General features: G+C 45.3%; 1 protein-coding gene across 1 annotated transcript in view; it reads right to left on the bottom strand.

Annotated features, from left to right (window-relative positions):
• Positions 1 to 10,939: 10,939 nt before the first annotated feature.
• The window catches only part of LOC143961836 (serum amyloid P-component-like), a 29,249-nt gene continuing 18,772 nt past the window's right edge, over positions 10,940 to 21,416 (bottom strand). Inside the window, exon 2 of the mRNA XM_077471169.1 lies at positions 10,940 to 11,839. Within this exon, the coding sequence (XP_077327295.1) occupies positions 11,238 to 11,839 (602 nt within the window). The 3' untranslated portion in view covers positions 10,940 to 11,237. The remainder of the gene's footprint in view (positions 11,840 to 21,416) is intronic.

Below are 21,416 nucleotides of genomic sequence, written 5' to 3'. Positions count from 1 at the left end.
TTGGCTGGGCTGTAGTGAACTCAGGTTGATTGTATAGTTTTTCATTTTGTATTAAGTTTAAAGTGGAGTTCCACCCAAAAATGGAACTTCCGCTTTAAGGACTTCAGACCCCCTGACATGCCACATTTGGAAAGTCATTTTTTTGTTTTGTTTTGTTTTGGGGGGGGGGGGGGGTGGGTAACTAGTTTTGACAGGTACCCAGCTCCCACTTCCGCCCATGGTGCAGAGCGGAAGTTCTCCTCTCCCCCCTCCCTTCCTGCAATCTTCTGGGACGCGTCACAGGTCCCAAAGTATTGCCCGGCCATGCAGAACACGCGACGTGACACCCGACTGTGAAGCCGCAAGCTGTCACAAGTTCTCATCTCTCCCTTCCTGCAATCTTCTGGGACACGTCACAGGTCCCAAAGGATTGCCCGGCCATGCAGAACACGCAGTGCGACACCCAGGCTGTGAAGACGCAAGCTGTCACAAGTTCTCATCTCTCCCCTCCCTTCCTGCAATCTTCTGGGACACGTCACAGGTCCCAAAGGATTGCCCAGCCATGCAGAACACGCAGCGTGAGGCCGCGTACACACGGGCGGACTGTTCGCCCAACTTTGTCCGCTGAACAGGGTTTGTGCGGACAGTCCGCTCGTGTGTGGGGCTTCAGCGGACAGTTTCAGCGGACAGTTGGACGAACAAGGTTTTTCGGAAATTCCGAAAAACTGTCCGCTGAAACCTTGTTTGAGCGAACAGTCCGCCCGTGTGTAGGCTTGTTCGACAAACTAAGTTCCGCGCATGCTCAGAACGGATTTACACGTCGGAAAGTTGCATTGAAGTGTATTGGACGTCGAAATTTTCGTCCCGTCGTACGTGTCGAAACGTCATCGCGCACGGTTTCAGCAAACTGTTCATTCGTCGTGTGTGGGCATGTCCGCCCATGCTAAGCTTGAGCGGACTGTCCGCCGAAACTGTTGGACGGACAAAGTTGGGCGAACAGTCCGCCCGTGTGTACGCGGCCTCACACCCGATTGTGAAGCCGCAAGCTGTCACAAGTTCTCATCTCTCCCTTCCCTTCCTGTAATCTTCTGGTACACGTCACAGGTCCCAAAGGATTGCTCAGCCATGCAGAACACGCAGCGCGACACCCAGGCTGTGAAGACGCAAGCTGTCATGAGTTCTCATCTCTCCCCTCCCTTTCTGCAATCTTCTGGGACGCGTCACAGGTCCCAAAGGATTGCCCGGCCATGCGGAACATGCAGCATGAAGCCGCAAGCTGTCACAGTCAGGTGCCCACACTTGCAACGCCGGCGCCGCGGAGAGGAGAAGGAGGGAAGCAAGGCTTCGGCCAGCTGGCCGCATCACTGGACCGTGGGGACAGGTGAGTGTCTTGTTTATTAAAAGTCAGCAGCTACACTTTTTGTAGCTGTTGACTTTTAATAAACACAGAAATGGGTGGAACTCCGCTTTAAGTTGGGTTGCGATTCCTTACTGCTGCCAGTGAGGTCACTGGTGCCCCTGGCAATAGAATGGGATTTCACAAAACAGAACTGAGTTATAAATATTTATATTTATTTTAGCCAGCCGAGTAAGGGGTTCAGGCCACTGGTGCATGATGAATGGGGGGGGGGGGTTTAAATATTTTGGACAGGCCATGTGCTCGCTCTCTTCCCCTGGGCTAAGGCCTGGGAAGGTGCTGCTGGATGGAGCTCTGCTATTAGGCCCAGTAGCAATATGTGTGGTGAGGTGGTCCTGAAGCTGCCCTACCTGGCGTGGAGGAAGTTGTGCCAAGGAGAAGATTCAGGAGAGGAACCTTGCTGGAGAGATCCAGGAAAAAAAGGGTTGGTTTCTCACAGAGCCTGGCGACTCACTTGAAGGACGCATTGAATTTGGCATCAGGCTTATAGTGTTGCCAGGTCAACCTAAAGGTTTCCGACACTGTGAAACTGGACATTGATCTGGATCTAGAGAGTCTGTAAGTGACCTACCTGGTATCTGGGACCCCTAACCCTCAACTCCATCACTGTTCTAAAATAAAAGCTTAAAAAAGGCAAAATTAATTGACAGTAACCCAATGTTCTTCTTAATACCCAGTTTTAGCCATGGACTCAGCCCTGGGGTAATGTGCTGGTCTGCCCCCCTTCTTCTAAAGGTGACATCATGCCTTTGGGGTGTCAGTGGGGTGCTACAGGAGACAGAACTTAGAAATCAGCAAGGGGCCATTTTCTAAGAACAACAAACTACGAAAAAGAATTACTTTGGAACATTTCAGACATTCCAATGATAGAACACATGCAAATAAAATGGATAATTATTTATAATTATATATATATATATATATATATATATATATACACATATATATATACAGTGTGGTCACAACTTCGTTACCCCACATTCTTTACCCCACATTTAAACATAATATAACACTTGCAGGTTTCCAGGATCATGCTAACCATTTATTAATGGAAGAAATCTGCCCAAGCCTGCTTGGCCGTATGTGAAAAAGTAATCCCCCCCCCCTTTTGCTAAATCACGAATGAACTGTGATTAAACATTTTTCTGAGTTAAATTTCACTTGCCACACCCAGTCCCGATTACTGCCAGACCTGTTGAATCAAGAAATCGGTTAAATTGAAGCTGTCCGACAAAGTGAAGTGTGCTAAAAGATCTCAAACAGCCACTCATCATGCCGATCTAACGAAATTCAAGAAAAACTGAGAAACAAAGAAATTGGCATGTATCAGTCTGGAAATGGTTACAAAGCCATTTCCAATGCCGCGTACACACGATCGGAATTCCGGCCAGAAAAAGACCAACGAGAGATTTTCATCGGAAAATGCGAGCGTGTGTATGCTCCATCGGAACTTAGCTGTCCGAATTCCCGCCAGCCAAAAATTGTTCTCAATTTTCCAGACGGAAAAACTTTCTATCGGTAATTCCGATCGCGTGTATGCAATTCTGACACGCCAAAAATCACGCATGCTTAGATTCAACTACGAGACAGAAGCTATTGGCTACTGGCTATTGAACTTCCTTTTTCTAATCACGTTGTACGTGCTGTACGTCACCGCGTTATAAACGATTGGAATTTGGTGTGACCATGTATAGGCAAGACAGCTTGATCCGAAAACCATCAGAGCTTTTTCCGACGAGAATTCCAATCATGTGTACGCGGCATAAGGCTTTGGGACTCCAGCGAACCACCTGACCACCATTATCCACAAATGGAGAAAACTTGTAACAGTGGTGAATCTTCCCAGGAGTGGCCGGCCCACCAAAATTACTTCAAGAGCACAAGGACGACTCATCCAGGAGGTCATAAAAAGAACCCAGAAGAACATCTAAATAATTCCAGGACTCATTCACACACTCTGCAGTACCCCCCAATACTCTGCAGTACCCGCCATTACTCTGCAGTACCCGCCATTACTCTGCAGTACCCCCAATACTCTGCAGTACCCCCAATACTCTGCAGTACCCCCCATTACTCTGCAGTACCCGCCATTACTCTGCAGTACCCCCAATACTCTGCAGTACCCCCAATACTCTGCAGTACCCTGCCATTACTCTGCAGTGCAGTACCCTGCCATTACTCTGCAGTACCCCCCATTACTCTGCAGTAACCCCCATTACTCTGCAGTACCCCCAATACTCTGCAGTACCCTGCCATTACTCTGTAGTACTCCCCAATACTCTGCAGTACCCTGCTATTACTCTGTAGTACCCCGCCAATACCCCGCCAATACTCTGTAATACCCTGCCATAAATTGCCATACCCAGCCATACTCAGAGATACCCAGCCATACTCGGTGATACCCTGAAATACCCAGCCATAGACGCCCCCCACCCCTCACCGCCCTCCGGTGCTTCTACCAACTCGCCAGTACGATCAAAGCCAGAATCTTTTTTTTATTTTTTATTTCAGGCTTCCCAGCCTAGAGGTGAGATGTGGGGTCATATTGACCCCCCAGATTTCACTGTAAAGAGGACCTGTCACCCCATATTCCTATTACAAGGGATGTTTACATTTCTTGTAATAGGAATAAAAGTGATCAAAAATATATTTTTGGGGGAAAAAATGTCAAACTAAAATAAATAAAGTAAAATGAACAATAAAAAAATAAAATAAAAATTAAAGCGCCCATGTCCCCATGTGCTCGCATGTGCCACACATGTGAGGTATCGCCGAGAATGTTAGAGCGAGAGCAATAATTCTAGTCCTAGACCTCCTCTGCAACTCAAAACATGTAACCAGTAAAAAAAAAATTAAAGCGTCGCCTATGGGGATTTTTTAAGTAGCGACGTTTGGCGCCATTCCACGGGCATGTGCAATTTTGAAGAGTGACATGTTTGATATCTATTTACTCAGCATAACTTCATCTTTCACTTTATGCAAACATTGGGCTAACAAGTGGTTAATAATAGAGCTTGCAGTCAGTAGTGTTAGGAGATAGTGCGTGCTGTCTGCGTGCTCTGTACCCAGTACATACCGCTATAATATAGGGCAGGCCCCTACTTTCAAACATCCAACTTACAAACATCTCCTACTTGCAAACACAAGGAGACAGCAGCAAGTGAGATGAAAAAAGATGGACGACAAAACAAATTATACAAGGGTGATAACCCTTCCCTATGTTTTCCAAAAAGCTTAAAGATAGTTTTTTTGACTGGAGCTACACTTTAAAAATGTACCAGTTGAAAATGACAAACAGATTCAACTTAACACAACAAACCTACACAGTCCCTGTCTTGTTTGCACCGCCTGTATACTGCTGTTCTGAGTATATAGGGCCTGGGGGCCACACGCATTTCCTTTTTTAATATGGGTACGGGGTTCCCCTTAATATGCGTACAAGACCCAAATAGGCTGGTAATGGGCAGGGAGGGCTACCCATGCCATTTTTCTCAATGATTTTCAATCATATTGCAGGAACCAGATATAACATTAAAACCGCAAGCAGTTTTAAATGGTGTTATTTCCGTTTAATGTCATTTTGTGCAGGGACTGTTCTAAACACAAGAAACACGTGACACTTCACAGGCATACTACAGACGCCCCCCAGGCACCATATTTAAAGGAATATTTCACTTTTTTTTTTTCTCTTTAATCGTCATTAAAATCAGTGCTCCTGCCAAAACGGCCGTTTTTAAAACTTTTTTTTGCAGTGCCCCATGTCCCCTGAGGCAGGAGGCAGGTCCCCAAACCCTTTTTAGGACACTATCTTGCATATTAGCCGTTAAAATTAGCACTTTCCAATTCGAACGTTCGAGTCCCATAGACTTCAATGGGGTTCTAACGTTCGTACCGAACGCGGGGGTCGTTCGCAAGTTCTGGTGCGAACCAAACCGGGGGGTGTTCGGCTCATCCCTAATGGTGTCACAGCCAGATTGCTGTGAATGCATTAACCCTGAGGGAAGCCAGACTGGCTTCTCCAGTACCACTTTATAGTTGAGCTGTCTTTCCTTTCGTCATTCACTGACGGTGTGGATTCTTGGTGGCCACCCCTGTTAGCTCCATACTCTGACTCTGTTGGGTTCAGTTGACTGCACGTTTACCATAGTTCCACATGGTTATGCATTATTTCTTTTGGGCATGCATACCTCTGAACCTTAGAGTGATGGCATTTGGAGCTCAGCAATTAAAGACAGTATCTGTGTTCCACCTTTGGTCGGTGTGTATGAGTGAATGTGGTGGGCCCTGCTGTTTGGCGCCTTTTGTGACAACGTTGTCCTGTGTTTAGTTTTAGATTGTGGGTATTTTTGTATGGGGGTCAGTTCCCTTTTTTGGATACACACTTTTCAATTTTGAGTCAATAATTTTTCTATTAAAGATATTTTCTATTTGTGGTACACTGTAGTTGGTCCTCCTTATACAACTCCTTATCTGAGATACCCTTTTAGTATCTTGTTTTTATTGCCTCCACTATATTATATAAGTAGTGGGGGCACCCCATCTGATGGACAAATTGGTGGCCCAATTGTCAGTTGACTCTCCTGGCGTCGGGTTGTAGGTCCTCTGGTTGCACTTTTATCCCTGCTCACCTATCTTGCTCCCGTGCCTTGACCTTTACCTTCACCCAATCCCCGCTCTGCTAGCTAGTTTGAATTTCCTTGCTATCAACATTAGATTAGACTTTGGACTACTCTCTGAACATTGCTTGCCCTGAACCTGTACTTCCTTGAGACCATTCTGCCTGTTTTCCTGGTTTGCTGTGGTTAGCTTGTGCCTGCCCTAGCATGGTAGCCAGGCACTATAGCATTGTGTATAAGCTATAAGGCCTGAGGGAAACCCAGTACTGGTAGGCCTGCATGCCTTATGGGAAAGGGGGCTGCTATAGGTGAAGAACACAGAGCCAGGTATAGTGCCTGACCACCCACCTATGCCAAGGGCATGACAGCAAGATAAACCACAAAGACCTTAATATACTGGAGGACCCCTCAAACTGAATAAAGGACTAAAACCAAGTAGTTGTCTTTGCAGCTCAGATGTGTCAGGTTCTTAGCCGCCAAGCCGTAAGTTGGACCAAGGTGGTATAGCATTAGCCCCACCGATCACAAGGTGAGATTACCATTTTCTAGGCTAATAGGCAAGTGATTATCAAACAAAGGGCATGGTGGAGATGAGCAGTGCCCTTGGTAGCATGTGCCAAAGCAATTTAATTTATTATGTCACAGTCAAGAGACAGAAATATTTCATGAACATGCTGCACACCATGTAGATGTTTTAACCAGTCTGCAATGGAAGATGGAGAGACAAGGCACGATTTATCATAAATAAAAATTACAGTGTACTTTTGCAGAGCCATAAGCTAGAAAAACTCAACTGGCTCATGTTAATGTGAACTAATTTTAACTACTTCTGGTCTGCCCCATAGAACTTTTACTGCTACAGGGTGGCATCTGTGCACTGGATCACGTACATACTACTCTTCTGGGTAGGGGGCACACATGTTTGCCACCAGCGGCTCACTCCCGCTGTGATCATACACAGCGAGAGCCCAGCGGTGGGTACCACTGGCACCCGCCGATGATCCAGCAGAGAGGCAGAACAGTGGTCTTCCCATGTAAACAAGGCAGATTCCCATTCTGACAGGAGGGAAGGCATGGATCCTGTGTTCCTGCAAAGCAGTAACATAACTTCCCCTAGTAAAAGCACCCCCCCCCAGTTTAGAAAAACACTGGCTAGGCACACAGTTAACCGTTTGATCGCCCCTGATGTCAACCCCTTCCCAGCCAGTGTCATTAGTACAGTATGTCAGTTAGTGTTCTGAATGTCGCCGCAATATCGCAGCCGTTTGTTTTTTTGCCACCATCATTAGTAAAAAAAAAATGAATAAAAATTTCTTATAGTTTGTAGATCAATATGCGCTTATCGGAATATTGTTTAATCAAAAAAATGTATGAAGAAATTCTATTTTTTTTTTTTATTGGATATGTTTTATAGCAGAAAGTAAAAAATATTGTTTTGTTTTTTTAAATACATTTTTGGGCTTTTTTGTTTCTAGCGCAAAAAATAATATATGCAGAGGTGATCAAATACCACCAAAAGAAAGCTCTATTTGTGGGGGAAAAATGTACATCAATTTTTTTTGGGCACATTGTCGCATGACTGCGCAGTTGTCGGTTAAACTAACGTAGTGCTATATTGCAAAAAATGGCCTGGATATGAAGGAAGGTAAATCTTCCAGAGTCAAGTGGTTAATTTATTATGTCACAGTCAAGAGCCAGAAATATTTCATAAACAAGCTGCACATTGTGTAAATGTTTTAACCAGTCTGCAATGAAAGAGGGAGAGATAAGTAATTTTTTTTCTTTCTTTTTAACCACTTTCCGCCATATACCAAAATGACAGGGGGCAAAGTGGTTCCGTTATCCTGATTGGACGACATATGATGTGATCAGGACAACTAGCTTGCGCGCAGAGCGACGATCGGTGGTCTGGAATGTCAGTCTGACACACCGCAACTACGATCTAGGTAAAGAGATTCTTTACCAGGTAATCAGCCGTGTCCAATCACGGCTGATCACAGTGTAAATAGGAAAAGCTGTGAATCGACTTTTCCTCACTCGTGTCTGTCAGATGCGAGTAGAGGAGAGCCGATCGGCTGCTCCTCTGACAGGGGGGTCTGTGCTGATTGATTATCAGTGCAGCCCACCTGAGGATGCCCGCACTGGTCCACCAGGGAGGCCAGCAGGACCTCCAGGGATGCCCACCACTTGTGACCACCAGGTATGCCATCCATGGCCAACAGGAATGGCAATCAGTGCCCACAATAGATGCCAATCAGTGCCCATGATTGATGCCAGTCAGTGCCAAACACTAATGCCTGCCAATTAGTGATGCCCATCAGTACCATCCATCAGTGTACATAAGGGCCCCCTATCGTGTTCATCAGTGCCCATCCATGGCCATCCGTGCCACCTATCAGTGCCGTGTATCAGTGCCCATCAGTGCCGCCTTTCAGTGCCACCTATGTGTGCCCATCAGTGCCACCTATGTGTGCCCATCAGTGCTGCATAGCAGTGCCACCTATCAGTGCCCATCAGTGTCCATCAGTACCACATATTAGTGCCCATCATCAGTGCCCATCAGTGCCACCTCATCAGTGCCACCTCATTGGTGCCCATCAGTGCCGCCTTATCAGTGCCCATCAGTGCAGCCCCATCAGTGCCCATCAGTGAAGGGGAAAGCTTACTTATTTACAAAGTTTTGTAACAGAAACAAAAAAAAAAACTTTACAAAAAAAAATCTGTCATTTTTTTATTTGTTTAGCAAAAAGTAAAAATCCCAGTGGTGATTAAATACTACCAAAAGAAAGCTCTATTTGCGGGAACAAAATGATAAAAATTTTGTTTGGGTACAGCGTAGCATGACGGCGCAATTGTCATTCAAAATGCGACAGCCCTGAAAGCTGAAAATTGGTCTGGGCAGGAAGGCGTGTAAGTGCCCCCCGGTATTGAAGTGTTTAAGAAATAAAAATTAAAGTATGATATGTCAAAGACAACAGCCATAAATATTGTATAGACCCACTGCACATGATGCAAGGATTTGTACTTGGCCATTATGTTAGAGGAAGACATAAAGACACTGGGCAGGAGGAGCATTCCTCCCAACCGCCCCGGATTTGCCAGGACCGTCCCAGAATTTGATCTAAGTCCTAGCATCCCAGCGAATCGAAGCGGTGAGCAGCATTCTCTAACCTGTATTGGTATGTGTCTTCCCTTTGTTGAGGACACCACCGGGCTCCAGGCGGGGGCAGGGACTAAGAGCAGTGAGGGTGGCCAAGACCGATTGCACTGGAGGGAGAAGATCTCCCAGGACCGATGGACAGACTGACCGGAGATTGAGGACGGGCGGGCAGGAGATGCAGGCAGCCAGGGACAGCAGCAAATAGATCCTCTGGATGGACTAGCTCCGTGACCTCCTTTTTTTCCCACATCTAGAACTTTCTATTGGTGGTATTTGATCACATCTGCGGCTTTTATTTTTTGTGCTATAAATAGAAAACCGACAATTTTGAAAAAAAAATTTTTTTACATTTTTTACATTTTGCTATAATAAATATCCCCCAAATAAAATATAAAAAAATAATTTCTTTATCAGTTTAGGCCAATATGTAGGCTACTGGGCCTAACAGCAGAGCTCCATCCAGAAGCACCTACCCAGGCCTCAGCCCAGGGGAAGAGAATGAGCACATGGCCTGTCCCAAATATGTATATCCTTTCCCAGCATGCACCAGTGACCTGAACCTCTTTTCTGGGGTGGCTAAAGGAAATATTTTTAATTCACAACACTATGTATTACAAAGAGAGTAGCATCACAGATTCAATTGCATTGACATAATTGACATAATTCACTTCTAAATACAACAATCATTACAATTAATTACATACACCTGCTACCTCTTTACATCCAATGAATGATTACCAATGATGCTTAAATACTCCCCACATGCATGAGTTCCCTGTCCCCATGTCTAAGCTCCGGGAGCAGAGTGTAACGCATTGACAGTGTGGCCTGGTTGGAGTCCAGGCTGAGGTTAGCACTCTGCTCACCACTCCAGGACACCTAGATGGCCACCCAATTGTTCTCTCAAGGAAATATACATTTCTATGACTCAGTTCGTTTGTTTGTGAAATCTCATTCTATTGCCACCAGTGACACCTACTAGCAGCAGTAAGGAATCACAACCCAACTTTAGCTTAGGGAAAGACCAAATGAAAAACTATAAATCAACCTGAGCAAACTATAGCCCAGCCAAAGAGTAAAATTTAGATCAGTGATTCTCAACCAGGGTTCCTCCTGAGGTTGCTAGGGGTTCCTTCAGCATTGGGCAATTTCTGCCTCTCAGATAAGTTCCCACTCACACTATTGATCTTTTTAGCTATCTGTAAGGAGGTAATTCTTCCCAATGACCACAAGTTTAAGGACCATTCTTCCCACTGACCATCACACTAATGTATCACGAGTTGTAGATTTCTAATTTTTAGCAGGGGGTTCCCCGAGACCAGAGAACTGTTTCAAGGGTTCCTCTGTGTTGAAAAGGTTGAGAAAGGCTGATTTAGATAGTACCCCCTGTTTAGGACAAGGGGGCTACATTCCAATGCATTTCAAAGGGGTTTGGATTCGACATCCACATTTTGGTGAAGTACCCCGAACCGAAACTGGGTACATTTTGGCTCATTGCTAATTATATCTATGATGAATATTATCAGTGGACACCAGATATTTGCAGTGCGGCGATTGTTCTTGGAATTACCAGATCACAGCTACCACACTTATTGCCCCCCTGTGCTAGAAAGTTAGTGTCCTCTTTGGTTCTAACCCTTATTACCCCCTAAAAATACTTGAAGTAGAAGGAAGGAGTTAAAGGTGAATAAAACTAACCAATCAGATGTCAAATTGTACAACAAAGTGAAAACAGAAAGAATGCCACTTGTCTATTGCTTCTATATATATTTTATTTTAGATAGTGTGTTAATATTGATTATAAGATTATAAGAATATACAACCAGGACTATTATGTTACCACTGAGAAAATAAAGACTCCAATGATTTATAATCCTGTTTACATTTTTCATGTGTTTTAGTTACACTATAAGATCATTGATTCATTGATTATTTGATCTTCACGTATCATTGTCAACCCTCATTATTTATGGGGGTGACAAATAAATCATCATCATCACTGTAATTCAGAAACAGCAGTTGGGGTATCTTGAGAACGAAGTGTATACGATGAGCTCATTTGCTTTCACGGAAATTTGGGCTGGACAAGAACTTCCCCTTTGATTTCATAGTATAGAGATAACCAGTTAATGACATTTCCATTGTGTCCGCCAGAGATGACTTTCTGGATGTCTTCTGGAGTCAGGACATAATCCCACATGTGGACGTCACTTATTTCACCAACCAATGACTGCATATAATCAAACCCTCCACCAAAAGGGTCTTTCTTCTGTCCCAGAACAATGCTGGTCTCAGCTGCGATAGAAGACCCTTTCATGGAGCCTCTTCTGGGGTAGAGTTTCCCATTAACCCAAAGTTGGACCACTCCAGTGTCGGAGTCCCAGGTCACGCAGATGTGCCTCCAGTCCAAAGACTCCAAGCCTATCCTAAAACGAGTGGCTTGCTGGTTGATAAATATTAAACAAGTGTTTGGAGGCTGTAGGTAGATCACAAAGGCGTTGTCCTTCCCGGGAGTAGCGAGAGAGAAGAGAGCATAGGGGCGGGAAAGGTCGGTATAAGAACGTAGACAGACGCTGACTTTCTTCAATGGTCTTGTAATTGTAGGTCTTAGAATGACATAATCTGTGCTGCTTTCTTTGGGGAAGACAAAGACTTTATCCTCCAAGTCTAGGGAAGAAAAAAGGCAAAACTCATTATAGAGACAGATCAAAGCTTTAGCTGCTGAATAATAAATTATAAATTATTAATAAATGCTAGAAATTAAAAAAAAAAAAAAAAAAAAAAAAGATTAATTAAAATTAAGAAATTAAAAAATTATATATATATATGTGTGGTTTTGGTTTTCAGATCCAGTAACGAATGAGTTTTTCACCTTTTTTCATTGTCTCAGTTATCCAGTCAAGGGTGTCATTTTGATCTTCAAATGTCCTACAAATTTTGATTAAAATGGAGACCTCAGTTGTAGAAGTATAGAAGCCCCAACAGCACCGAGTACATAGACTGGCTGTCTTAATTGTCAGAAGTAAATTTCCTTTAAAGTTCCTTTAAATTTCGTACCTGGGGGGTGAATATAGTATGCTTGTAAAGTGGCACATTTTTCCCGCGTTTAGAACGGTGTTTACGCAAACGGGTGGCAACGCCCCACCCTCTGACACCATGTAATGCATCATGAGCCCCTGAGGAAAAGGTTTAATACTTTTGAACAACCTTGAAACGCGTTGGGTCTTTGTTGGTTTCAGCATTGTTCTGTGATCGACAACGTGGGTGCCTTCATCCCCATTATACTGCTCTAGAAACACTGGAATTTGTTGTACTCTCTATTACTCATTGTGCATCCGCATATGTATATTGTTTTGTACTATGTAATAAAACATTTTTTTTTATCTTCTTTTTGCTAATAATTTTTGAGACTATTGCCTAAACTAAAGTCCCAACCGAGGAAAAAATTGGTTTTGAGTCTCTGACACCACGGGGAAGCCATTGGGAAGTCCCCGTGCGTCAGAGGGGGGCAGGGTCATGGGGAAGTCCCCGTGCGCCAGAGGGGGTGGGGTCACCCAGGTATGTCACAGTGTGGCCCCGCCCTCAGTTATAAAAGAGCTGTCATCCGCACCAAGCGTCATACGGTGGGTGCATCCCATGGAGGCGGATCGGTCTCAGGGTTTTTTTTTTTCATTTTTCCATCCTGGGTGCCTGAGAGAAGATCAATGGACTTTGTGGGACATTTTTATTTTTGAATTTTTTAATAAATGACCCCAAGCTGTGTCTTGTCGTTTTTAACATTTTGACACTTTTTTTTGTGAAATGGTAGGGGTACTTGTACCTTTTACCATTTCACACAAGAGGGAAGGCCGGGATCTGGGGGTCCCCTTGTTAAAGGGGGCTTCCAGATTCCGATAAGCCCCCCGCCCACAGACCCCCGCAACCACCGGGCAAGGATTGTGGGTATGAGGCCCTTGTCCCCATCAACATGGGGACATCCTCCCCATGTTGAGGGCATGTGGCCTGGTACGGTTCAGGAGAGGGGGGCGCTCTCTCATCCCCCACTTTTCCTGCAGCCTGCCAGGTTGCGGGCTCGGATAAGGGTCTGGTATGGATTTTTGGGGGGACCCCCAAGCCATTTTGTTTTTAATTTTGGCGCGGGGTTCCCCTTAAAATCCATACCAGACCTGAAGGGTCTGGTATGGATTTTGAGGGGGACCCCTACACCATTTAAAAAACAAAAAATTGGCGCAGAGTTCACCTTAATATCCATACCAGACCTAAAGGGCCTGGTATGGAATTTAGGGGGACCCCCACGCAATTTTTTTTTACATTTTGGTTCGGGGTTCCCCTTAATATTCATACCAGACCCAAAAGGGACTGGTAATGGACTGGGGGGATTCCATGCCATTTTTTTTAAATAACTTTTATCTGTATTGCCCAGACCCGACAATTCATTATAGCCGCGAGTAGTTTTAAATGACTTTTTTTCCTTTAGACATGTCATTTTGTGCAGGGACTGTTCTAAACAAGGGAAACATGCGCCCCTTCACAGGCATACTATAGACACCCCCAGATATTTCACTTTTATTGTTTCACTTTAATCATTGTTAAAATCACTGCTCCTGAAAAAAACGGACGTTTTTAAAACGTTTTCTTTGCATTGATCCATGTCCCCTGGGGCAGGACCAGGGTCCCCAAACACTTTTTTATGACGATAACTTGCATATTAACCTTTAAAATTAGCACTTTTGATTTCCCCCATAGACTTTTAAAGTGTTTCTCAGCTTTCAAATTTGCTGCGAACACCCCAAATGGTTCGCTGGGTGAACAGCCAATGTTAGAGTCAAACTCATGTTCGACCAAAACATAAAGCTCATCCCCAGTGAGGAACATCTAGCCCTCCTGCTTCTCATTCCAGCATCCTGGTTTGTCCTGTGGCATTCTCCTTGTCTGTCTCTCCACCTGCAAGGTGATTGATGTGGCCAGACTCTGGGTGGAGAGCAAACCTGATTTAAGCCAGCCAAGCCTGCAGTGTCATGCTTGTAATAGTGTGTGCAATACTTGATCAAGCTCCCGATTTGCCTGCCCTTTGGCTAGATTGGATTACCTCATTGATGACCTCAGATCGGATATCAACTGCTCTCTGAACTCTGCCTGCCTTTTGACTTTGAATTTTTACCCTGACTATTCATCCATGACTAAGGACAAACGTCCGAAACGCAAAGGCTGGGTTACAGCTTGTACATGCATTTAATTGTAGCACTGACCCCCGAAGGAGCTGCTGGTTTGATTGGGCTTACCGTTACCTTCTCTTCCTCGATCTGTGTCTAGGGGTTTCCCGTGGTAGATGGCCCAGTAAACTCAGAGACTGACGACAGATCCGCATAAAGGGATTTTTATTTGCAAAACGTAAACAACGAACAGTCTCTCAAAATAGGATCAGAGGGTTAGGAAGGAAGTTCAGGTACTCTTAGTGACAAAGTCAATAATGAAGGACTTGCTTACTTTGACTAAATCCAGAGAATAGCCATTCACAACTGGATGTTCACCCAAGTTGGACAGTCCCTCTCTCACAAGGCCTAGCAGCCAACAAGGTGCTTTACTCGGGAACAAGTCTCTGCCACAGACGTTGTTGTAGAACATACAGGAATACGTCCCTGCCACAGACGGTGTTGTAGACTTCAGGAAACTAACACTTATGGAACACTCGTGTGATACCTGGATCTTTCAGCCAGCTTGGCGATACCCACGAGACTGCATTCACTTAGGTACTTCAGCCCTTCCAGGCTCTTGCTAAGAAGCCAACCCCTTTGTAGCCTTCTTCTCAAGAGTCCTCCCCTGGATAGCTATGAAGTTCTTGGGCCTCTCCAACTACCGGAGACGGCATCGGACCACCTCGGAATCCTTCTCTAGTTTCCTTGCCTCAGGCTAGCCAGCTCCGAGACAATAAGTCGGGTGGATCCGCACCCCAGGCCATGGCCTCCCTGGGGGCTGATCAGGAGGACCAGGACCATGGAGTCAGAACATCCTTCTGGAGCGGAACCCCGAACCACGTGACATCCGCATCTTAAGTACCCTCTACCAGAAAGCGCAGCAAGAGTGACACTTCCACTGGGAGGACTCCGAAAGAGAGTAAACGTAAAGCACCCAACTAGACTGTGGTTCCATGCCTGCCAGAAGAGACAGTGCCCCTTGTGGCCAGGCTGAACATCCTATAGTCCAGTCAGACTGATGCTGAGGTCCAAATGTAGAACAATTGTACCTGAACCAAACTGCAGTTCAGGTGTAACCTTAACTTTAAAAAAAAAACACATAGCGCGTGCTCTTCAGGAGCCGGCGCTACATAATATAGAAATACTATTTTGGATGTCATCCTGAGTGTCGACCATCCCTTTCCTTTATTTTGGTACGTTGGAGGCGTCAGCAGCCTTAAGGTCTGAGCACTGTGTGGAGCTTTTAATGTGGGAAGGTTTGAGCGTCTGCCAACCACAAGTACCTGTTTTCTTTGCTCAGTTTACTAATGCCCTGGCATAATAGCCAGAGACTATATCATTGTGTATAAGTCCTGGGGGCAACTGAGTACCGGTAGGCCTGCTAGCCTTATGGAAAAGGGGGCTGCTATAGGTGAAAAACACAGAAGTCAGCTATAGTGTCTGACCTCCAGCGTTAGGGGTAAGTGTGACACATATTCATTAATATATCAGTCAATTATTATTACAATCCACAAACCATCTCTTTTTGAGATCTTTGCAGGCTCTTGTGGCTTGTCTGTCTCCCACATACATTTTTGTAGGTTTTACTGTTTAATGAATGCTACAGATTAGGTTCAAATGGCGGACCACGGTCCAGACACGGACCACGTGACAGTCCTGTGCGGACCGCGGCTCCACCACTTAGTATCCTGAGTGGACTCCTCACCTGTTGCTGCCGCTGCTGCTGTTATAATTTACATCAAGGCAGAGGGCGGAAGTCACAAGAGGGTGGATTCACCTTCTAAATATGTATTCACCTGCTGTTCGCCGCTGCTGTTAAAGTGGCTGAAATTGATCTAGCCTCCATGTGTTTGTTCATTAAGTAGTGTAGTGTGGTTTGTTTGTTTTTCAATCCTAAATACCTTTTTGGGGGTTATTTACTAAAGGCAACTCCACTTTGCACTACAAGTGCAAACTACAAGTGCAAAGAGCACTTGAAATTGCACTGAAAGTTCACTTGGAAGTGCAGTCGCTGTAGATCCGAGGGGGACATGCAAGGAAAATAAAAAACAGCATTTTATCTTGTACATGATTGGATGATAAAATCAGCAGAGCTTCCCCTCAGATTTTGCACCTCCAAGTGAACTTTCAGTGCAATTTCAAGTGCACATTGCACTCGTAGTTTGCACTCGTAGTGCAAAGTGGATTTGCCTTTCGTAAAAAAAACCCATTGTGCTCACCTTCTCTCTCTTCTCTGTATCCCGACCTAAGAGAGCCAAGTGGGAGGGGCCAAGATTCCCCTTTTTTTTAGGTAAAAAGTATAGTCAGTGAATGAAGGCTGGAGGAGATGGAAGGGGCTGTGAGGAGAAGAGAGGGGAGGGGTGGGGAGGAGAGGGGAGGGGCTGTGAGGAGAGGGGAGAGGTGGGGAGGAGATGGGAGGGGCTGTGAGGAGAGGGGAGGGGCAGTGAGAAGAGGAGAGGAGAAGATAGGGAAGGAGATCATGTTTTCACTAGACACTACACATTACGAAGCTGACAGGGAGAGAGGAAGGGGAGGAGGGGGGGGATCTGCAGGGACACACAGATGCACAGGAGAGAAGCTAGATGACAGAGGAACGTATCCAGACCATGAGCTCATGGCTCAGCAGCCATGATAAATGTGATCAACTGACAGAGGGGGAGGTCAGGACCATGCAGAATCAAGCAGGTACTGTAGAAGATACAAAGGGGCAATTGACTAGGCAAAAGCACTATGCCTTAAAGGGACAGGAGCATGATTTTTTTGGAGGGTAACAACTACTTTAAGCTCTCAGCAGGGTAGAGGGCGGGATATATGGCAGGTCTACAAAAGGAACGGGAGCTGTCAAACTTTTTGCTTGTTACGAAGAAGAGTTGGTCATCTTCCACCCGGAGTCCAGACCTTCTGTATTTCCTGCCTCTTTCCTGCTGTGAGTTTAACAGCAGCAGCAGGCTGGCAAATACATAAACAGAAGAGGAATCCACCCTGCTGTAACTTCCACCCTCTGCCAACCGTGTTAAGGTAGGACGGTGAAGGGGGAAGAGCTGTAACAGTTACTGTTATTGTAAGGGAGCACTGTCTTTGTTGGGAGCTTTGATATGAGGGGGGGCTCTGATATGGGGGGCTTTGATGTGAAAGGGGATAATAGTGATATGGGGGGGCTGTGATATAAGGAGGAGGGATGTGATTGCTAAAGGGGGCTGCGATGTGAGGAGGGGGAGCTGTGAAATTGATTGTTGTTATTGTAAGAGGGATTGTGATGTTTGGGGGGCTCTAAAGTTAAAGAGGGGACTGTGATGTCTGGGGGGGGCTGTGATGTGAGGAGGGGGGCTCTGATGTAGAAGGGGGATTGTGATGTTGGGGGGGTTCTGATGTTAAAGGGGGGACTGTGTTGTCGGGGGGGGCTGTGATGTGAGGAGGGGGGCTCTAATGTAGAAGGGGGCACTGTGATGTGAAAGGGAGGCTGTGATGTAAGGTAAGACTGTGGGGCTGAGATGTAAGCCCTTTTATTCCTTATGAAGATTCTTTATGAGTTGAAACGCGTTGAGGTTTTTCAGACTGACATTGGAGACACCTTATTAGTGGATGCTGTAATCATGATGTGTTTGTTTGTAATATGTCACATGTATGGTAACATATTTTAAACTGTGTTTTTAAAAAATATATATATTTTTAACCACTTAAGGACCGCCGTATTGCCATTATACGTCATCAGAATGGCACAGGCAGGCACAAGCACGTAGATGTACGTGCCTGCCTTCCAGCGGGTGGGGGGTCCGATCGGACCCCCTCCCGCTGAATACGGCGGTCCGTTTCCCTCCGGGAGCGATCCGTGATGAGGGGATGGCCGTTGGTTTCTGGCCACCCCCTCTGGATCGCTCCTGGCCAATGACAAACTTCCTGCCATTGTGTATTGTTTCCACAGGAAGGAGGAAGTGATGTCATTCTCCTCGGGGCGGTCTTTTTGACCGGACTACGAGGAGAAGACTAAAAGTAAGTGCACCAAAACACTACACTGACACATAGGTACACATAGGTACACAAACCCCCCCCGATCCCCCCCCCCCCGATCGCCCCCCCCCCCCCCCCCCCCAGTCACAGTGTCACTGATTGCATTGATCATTTCTTTACTGATCAATGCATTCAGTGTCAGTTGTAAAAGTAAAAACTGTCAGGGCAGTTAGTGTTAGGTCCAGGGTAGCCCCCTATCACCCCCCAATAAAGATTTAACCCCCTGATTGCCCCTAGAGTTAACCCTTTCACCCCCTTTTGCCAGTGTCACTAAGCGATAATTTTTCTGATCGCTGCATCAGTGTCGCTAGTGTCGCTAGGTAGCTAGTTATTTTTTTAGGTTCACCGCCAGGTTTTTATATCGCTAGGTACCCCGATATACTACCCAATAATGGTTTTAACATCCTGATTGCCCCTAGTTAACCCTTTCACCCCCTTTTGCCACTGTCACTAAGCGATCATTTTTCTGATCGCTGCATCCGTGTCGCTACTGTCGCTAGGTAGCTAGTTATTTTTTTAGGTTCACCGCCAGGTTTTTATAGCACTAGGTACCCCGATATACTACCCAATAATGGTTTTAACATCCTGATTGCCCCTAGTTAACCCTTTCACCCCCTTTTGCCACTGTCACTAAGCGATCATTTTTCTGATCGCTGCATCAGTGTCGCTACTGTCGCTAGGTAGCTAGTTATTTTTTTAGGTTCACCGCCAGGTTTTTATAGCGCTAGGTACCCCGATATACTACCCAATAATGGTTTTAACATCCTGATTGCCCCTAGTTAACCCTTTCACCCCCTTTTGCCAGTGTCACTAAGCGATCATTTTTCTGATCACTGCATTAGTGTCGCTACTGTCGCTAGGTAGCTAGTTATTTTTTTTAGGTTCACCGCCAGGTTTTTATAGCGCTAGGTACCCCGATATACTACCCAATAATGGTTTTAACCCCCTGATTGCCGCTAGTTAACCCTTTCACCAGCGATCACAGTATAAGTGTCACTGGTGACGCTGGTTAGTCAGTTAGTTATTTAGGTTCCCCGTCAGGTTTTTATATAGCGCCAGGGACCCCCATATACTACCTAATAAAAATATGAACCCCCTGATTGCCCCTAGTTAACCCTTTCACCACTGATATCACCGTATAAGTGTTACGGGTGACTCTGGTTAGTTTGCTTTTTATAGCATCAGGCCACCCACCATTTATTACCCAATAAAGGTTTAACCCCCTGATCACCCGGCGGGTGATATCAATTAGGTTTTAGGGTCAGGGTCTGCGTCGCCCCAGGCAGCGCTAGGTTAGTGCCAGTACCGCTAACACCCACGCGCAAAGCATACACCTCCTGTAGTGGTATAGAATCTGAACAGATCAATATCTGATCAGATCTATACTAGCGTCCCCAGCAGTTCAGGGTTCCAAAAAAACGCATTGTTAGCGGGATCAGCCCAGATACCTGCTAGCACCTGCGTTTTGCCCCTCTGCCCAGCCCACCCAAGTGCAGTATCGATCGATCACTGTCACTTACAAAACACTAAACACATAACTGCAGCGATCGCAGAGTCAGGCCTGATCCCTGCGATCGCTAACAGTTTTTTTGGTAGCATTTTATATTTAAATTCGGAAGGCAGTGCTTGGTTTTCGGGGGTCCCGTACATGGCTAGGCTTCGAAAAAAGTCCCCCACATGTGGTATCCCCGTACTCGGGAGAAGCAGCAGAATTTATTTTGGGATGTAATTTGACTTTTGCCCATAGCATGTGTGAGCAATATATCATTTAGTGACAACTTTGTGCAAAAAAAAAAAGTTTGTAATATTCCCGCAACTTGTGGCAAAATATAAAATATTCCATGGACTCAACATGCCTCTCAGTAAATAGCTTGGGGTGTCTACTTTCCAAAATGGGGTCATTTTGGGGGGTTTTGTGCTATTTTGGCATTTTATGGCCTTCGAAACTGTGATAGGTAGTGAGGAGTTAAATGAAAAATTTGCACCCTTAGAAATCCTGAAGGTGGTGATTGGTTTTCGGGGTGCCGTGCGCGACTAGACTCCCAAAAAGTCCCACACATGTGGTATCCCCATACTCGGGAGAAGTAACAGAATATATTTTGGGGTGCAATTCCACATATAATCATGGCATGTGTGAGCAATATATCATTTAGTGACAACTTTTTGTAAAAAAAAAAAATTTTATTTTTATTTTTTGTCATTATTCAATCCCTTGGGACAAAAAAAAAAAAATATTCAATGGTCTCAACATGGCCCTCAGCAAATAGCTTGGGGTGTCTACTTTCCAAAATGGGGTCATTTGGGGGGGGTTTTGTGCCATCTTGGCATTTTATGGCCTTCAAAACTGTGATAGGTAGTGATAGGTAGTGAGGAGTAAAATAAAAAATGTATGCCCTTAGAAATCCTGAAGGCGGTGCTTGGATTTCGGGGTCCCGTACGCGGCTAGGCTCCCAAAAAGTCCCACACATGTGGTATCCCCGTACTCAGGAGAAGCAGCAGAATTTATTTTGGGGTGTCATTTCACATATGCCCATAGCATGTGTGAGCAATATATCATTTAGTGACAACTTTGTGCAAAAAAAAAGGGGGGCTCTGATGTAGAAGGGGGATTGTGATGTTGGGGGGGTTCTGATGTTAAAGGGGGGGACTGTGTTGTCGGAGGTGCTGTGATGTGAGGAGGGGGGCTCTGATGTAGAAGGGGGATTGTGATGTTGGGGGGGTTCTGATGTTAAAGGGGGGACTGTGTTGTCGGGGGGGGCTGTGATGTGAGGAGGGGGGCTCTAATGTAGAAGGGGGCACTGTGATGTGAAAGGGAGGCTGTGATGTAAGGTAAGACTGTGGGGCTGAGATGTAAGCCCTTTTATTCCTTATGAAGATTCTTTATGAGTTGAAACGCGTTGAGGTTTTTCAGACTGACATTGGAGACACCTTATTAGTGGATGCTGTAATCATGATGTGTTTGTTTGTAATATGTCACATGTATGGTAACATATTTTAAACTGTGTTTTTAAAAAATATATATATTTTTAACCACTTAAGGA

Source organism: Lithobates pipiens, unplaced genomic scaffold, assembly GCF_037356315.1.
Source record: "Lithobates pipiens isolate NorthernLeopardFrog02 unplaced genomic scaffold, aLitPip1_a1.2 Scaffold_8, whole genome shotgun sequence".
Lineage (NCBI taxonomy): Eukaryota > Metazoa > Chordata > Amphibia > Anura > Ranidae > Lithobates > Lithobates pipiens.
The sequence above is the reverse complement of the archived record's forward strand: the minus strand, read 5'-3'. Positions and strand labels throughout refer to the sequence as shown.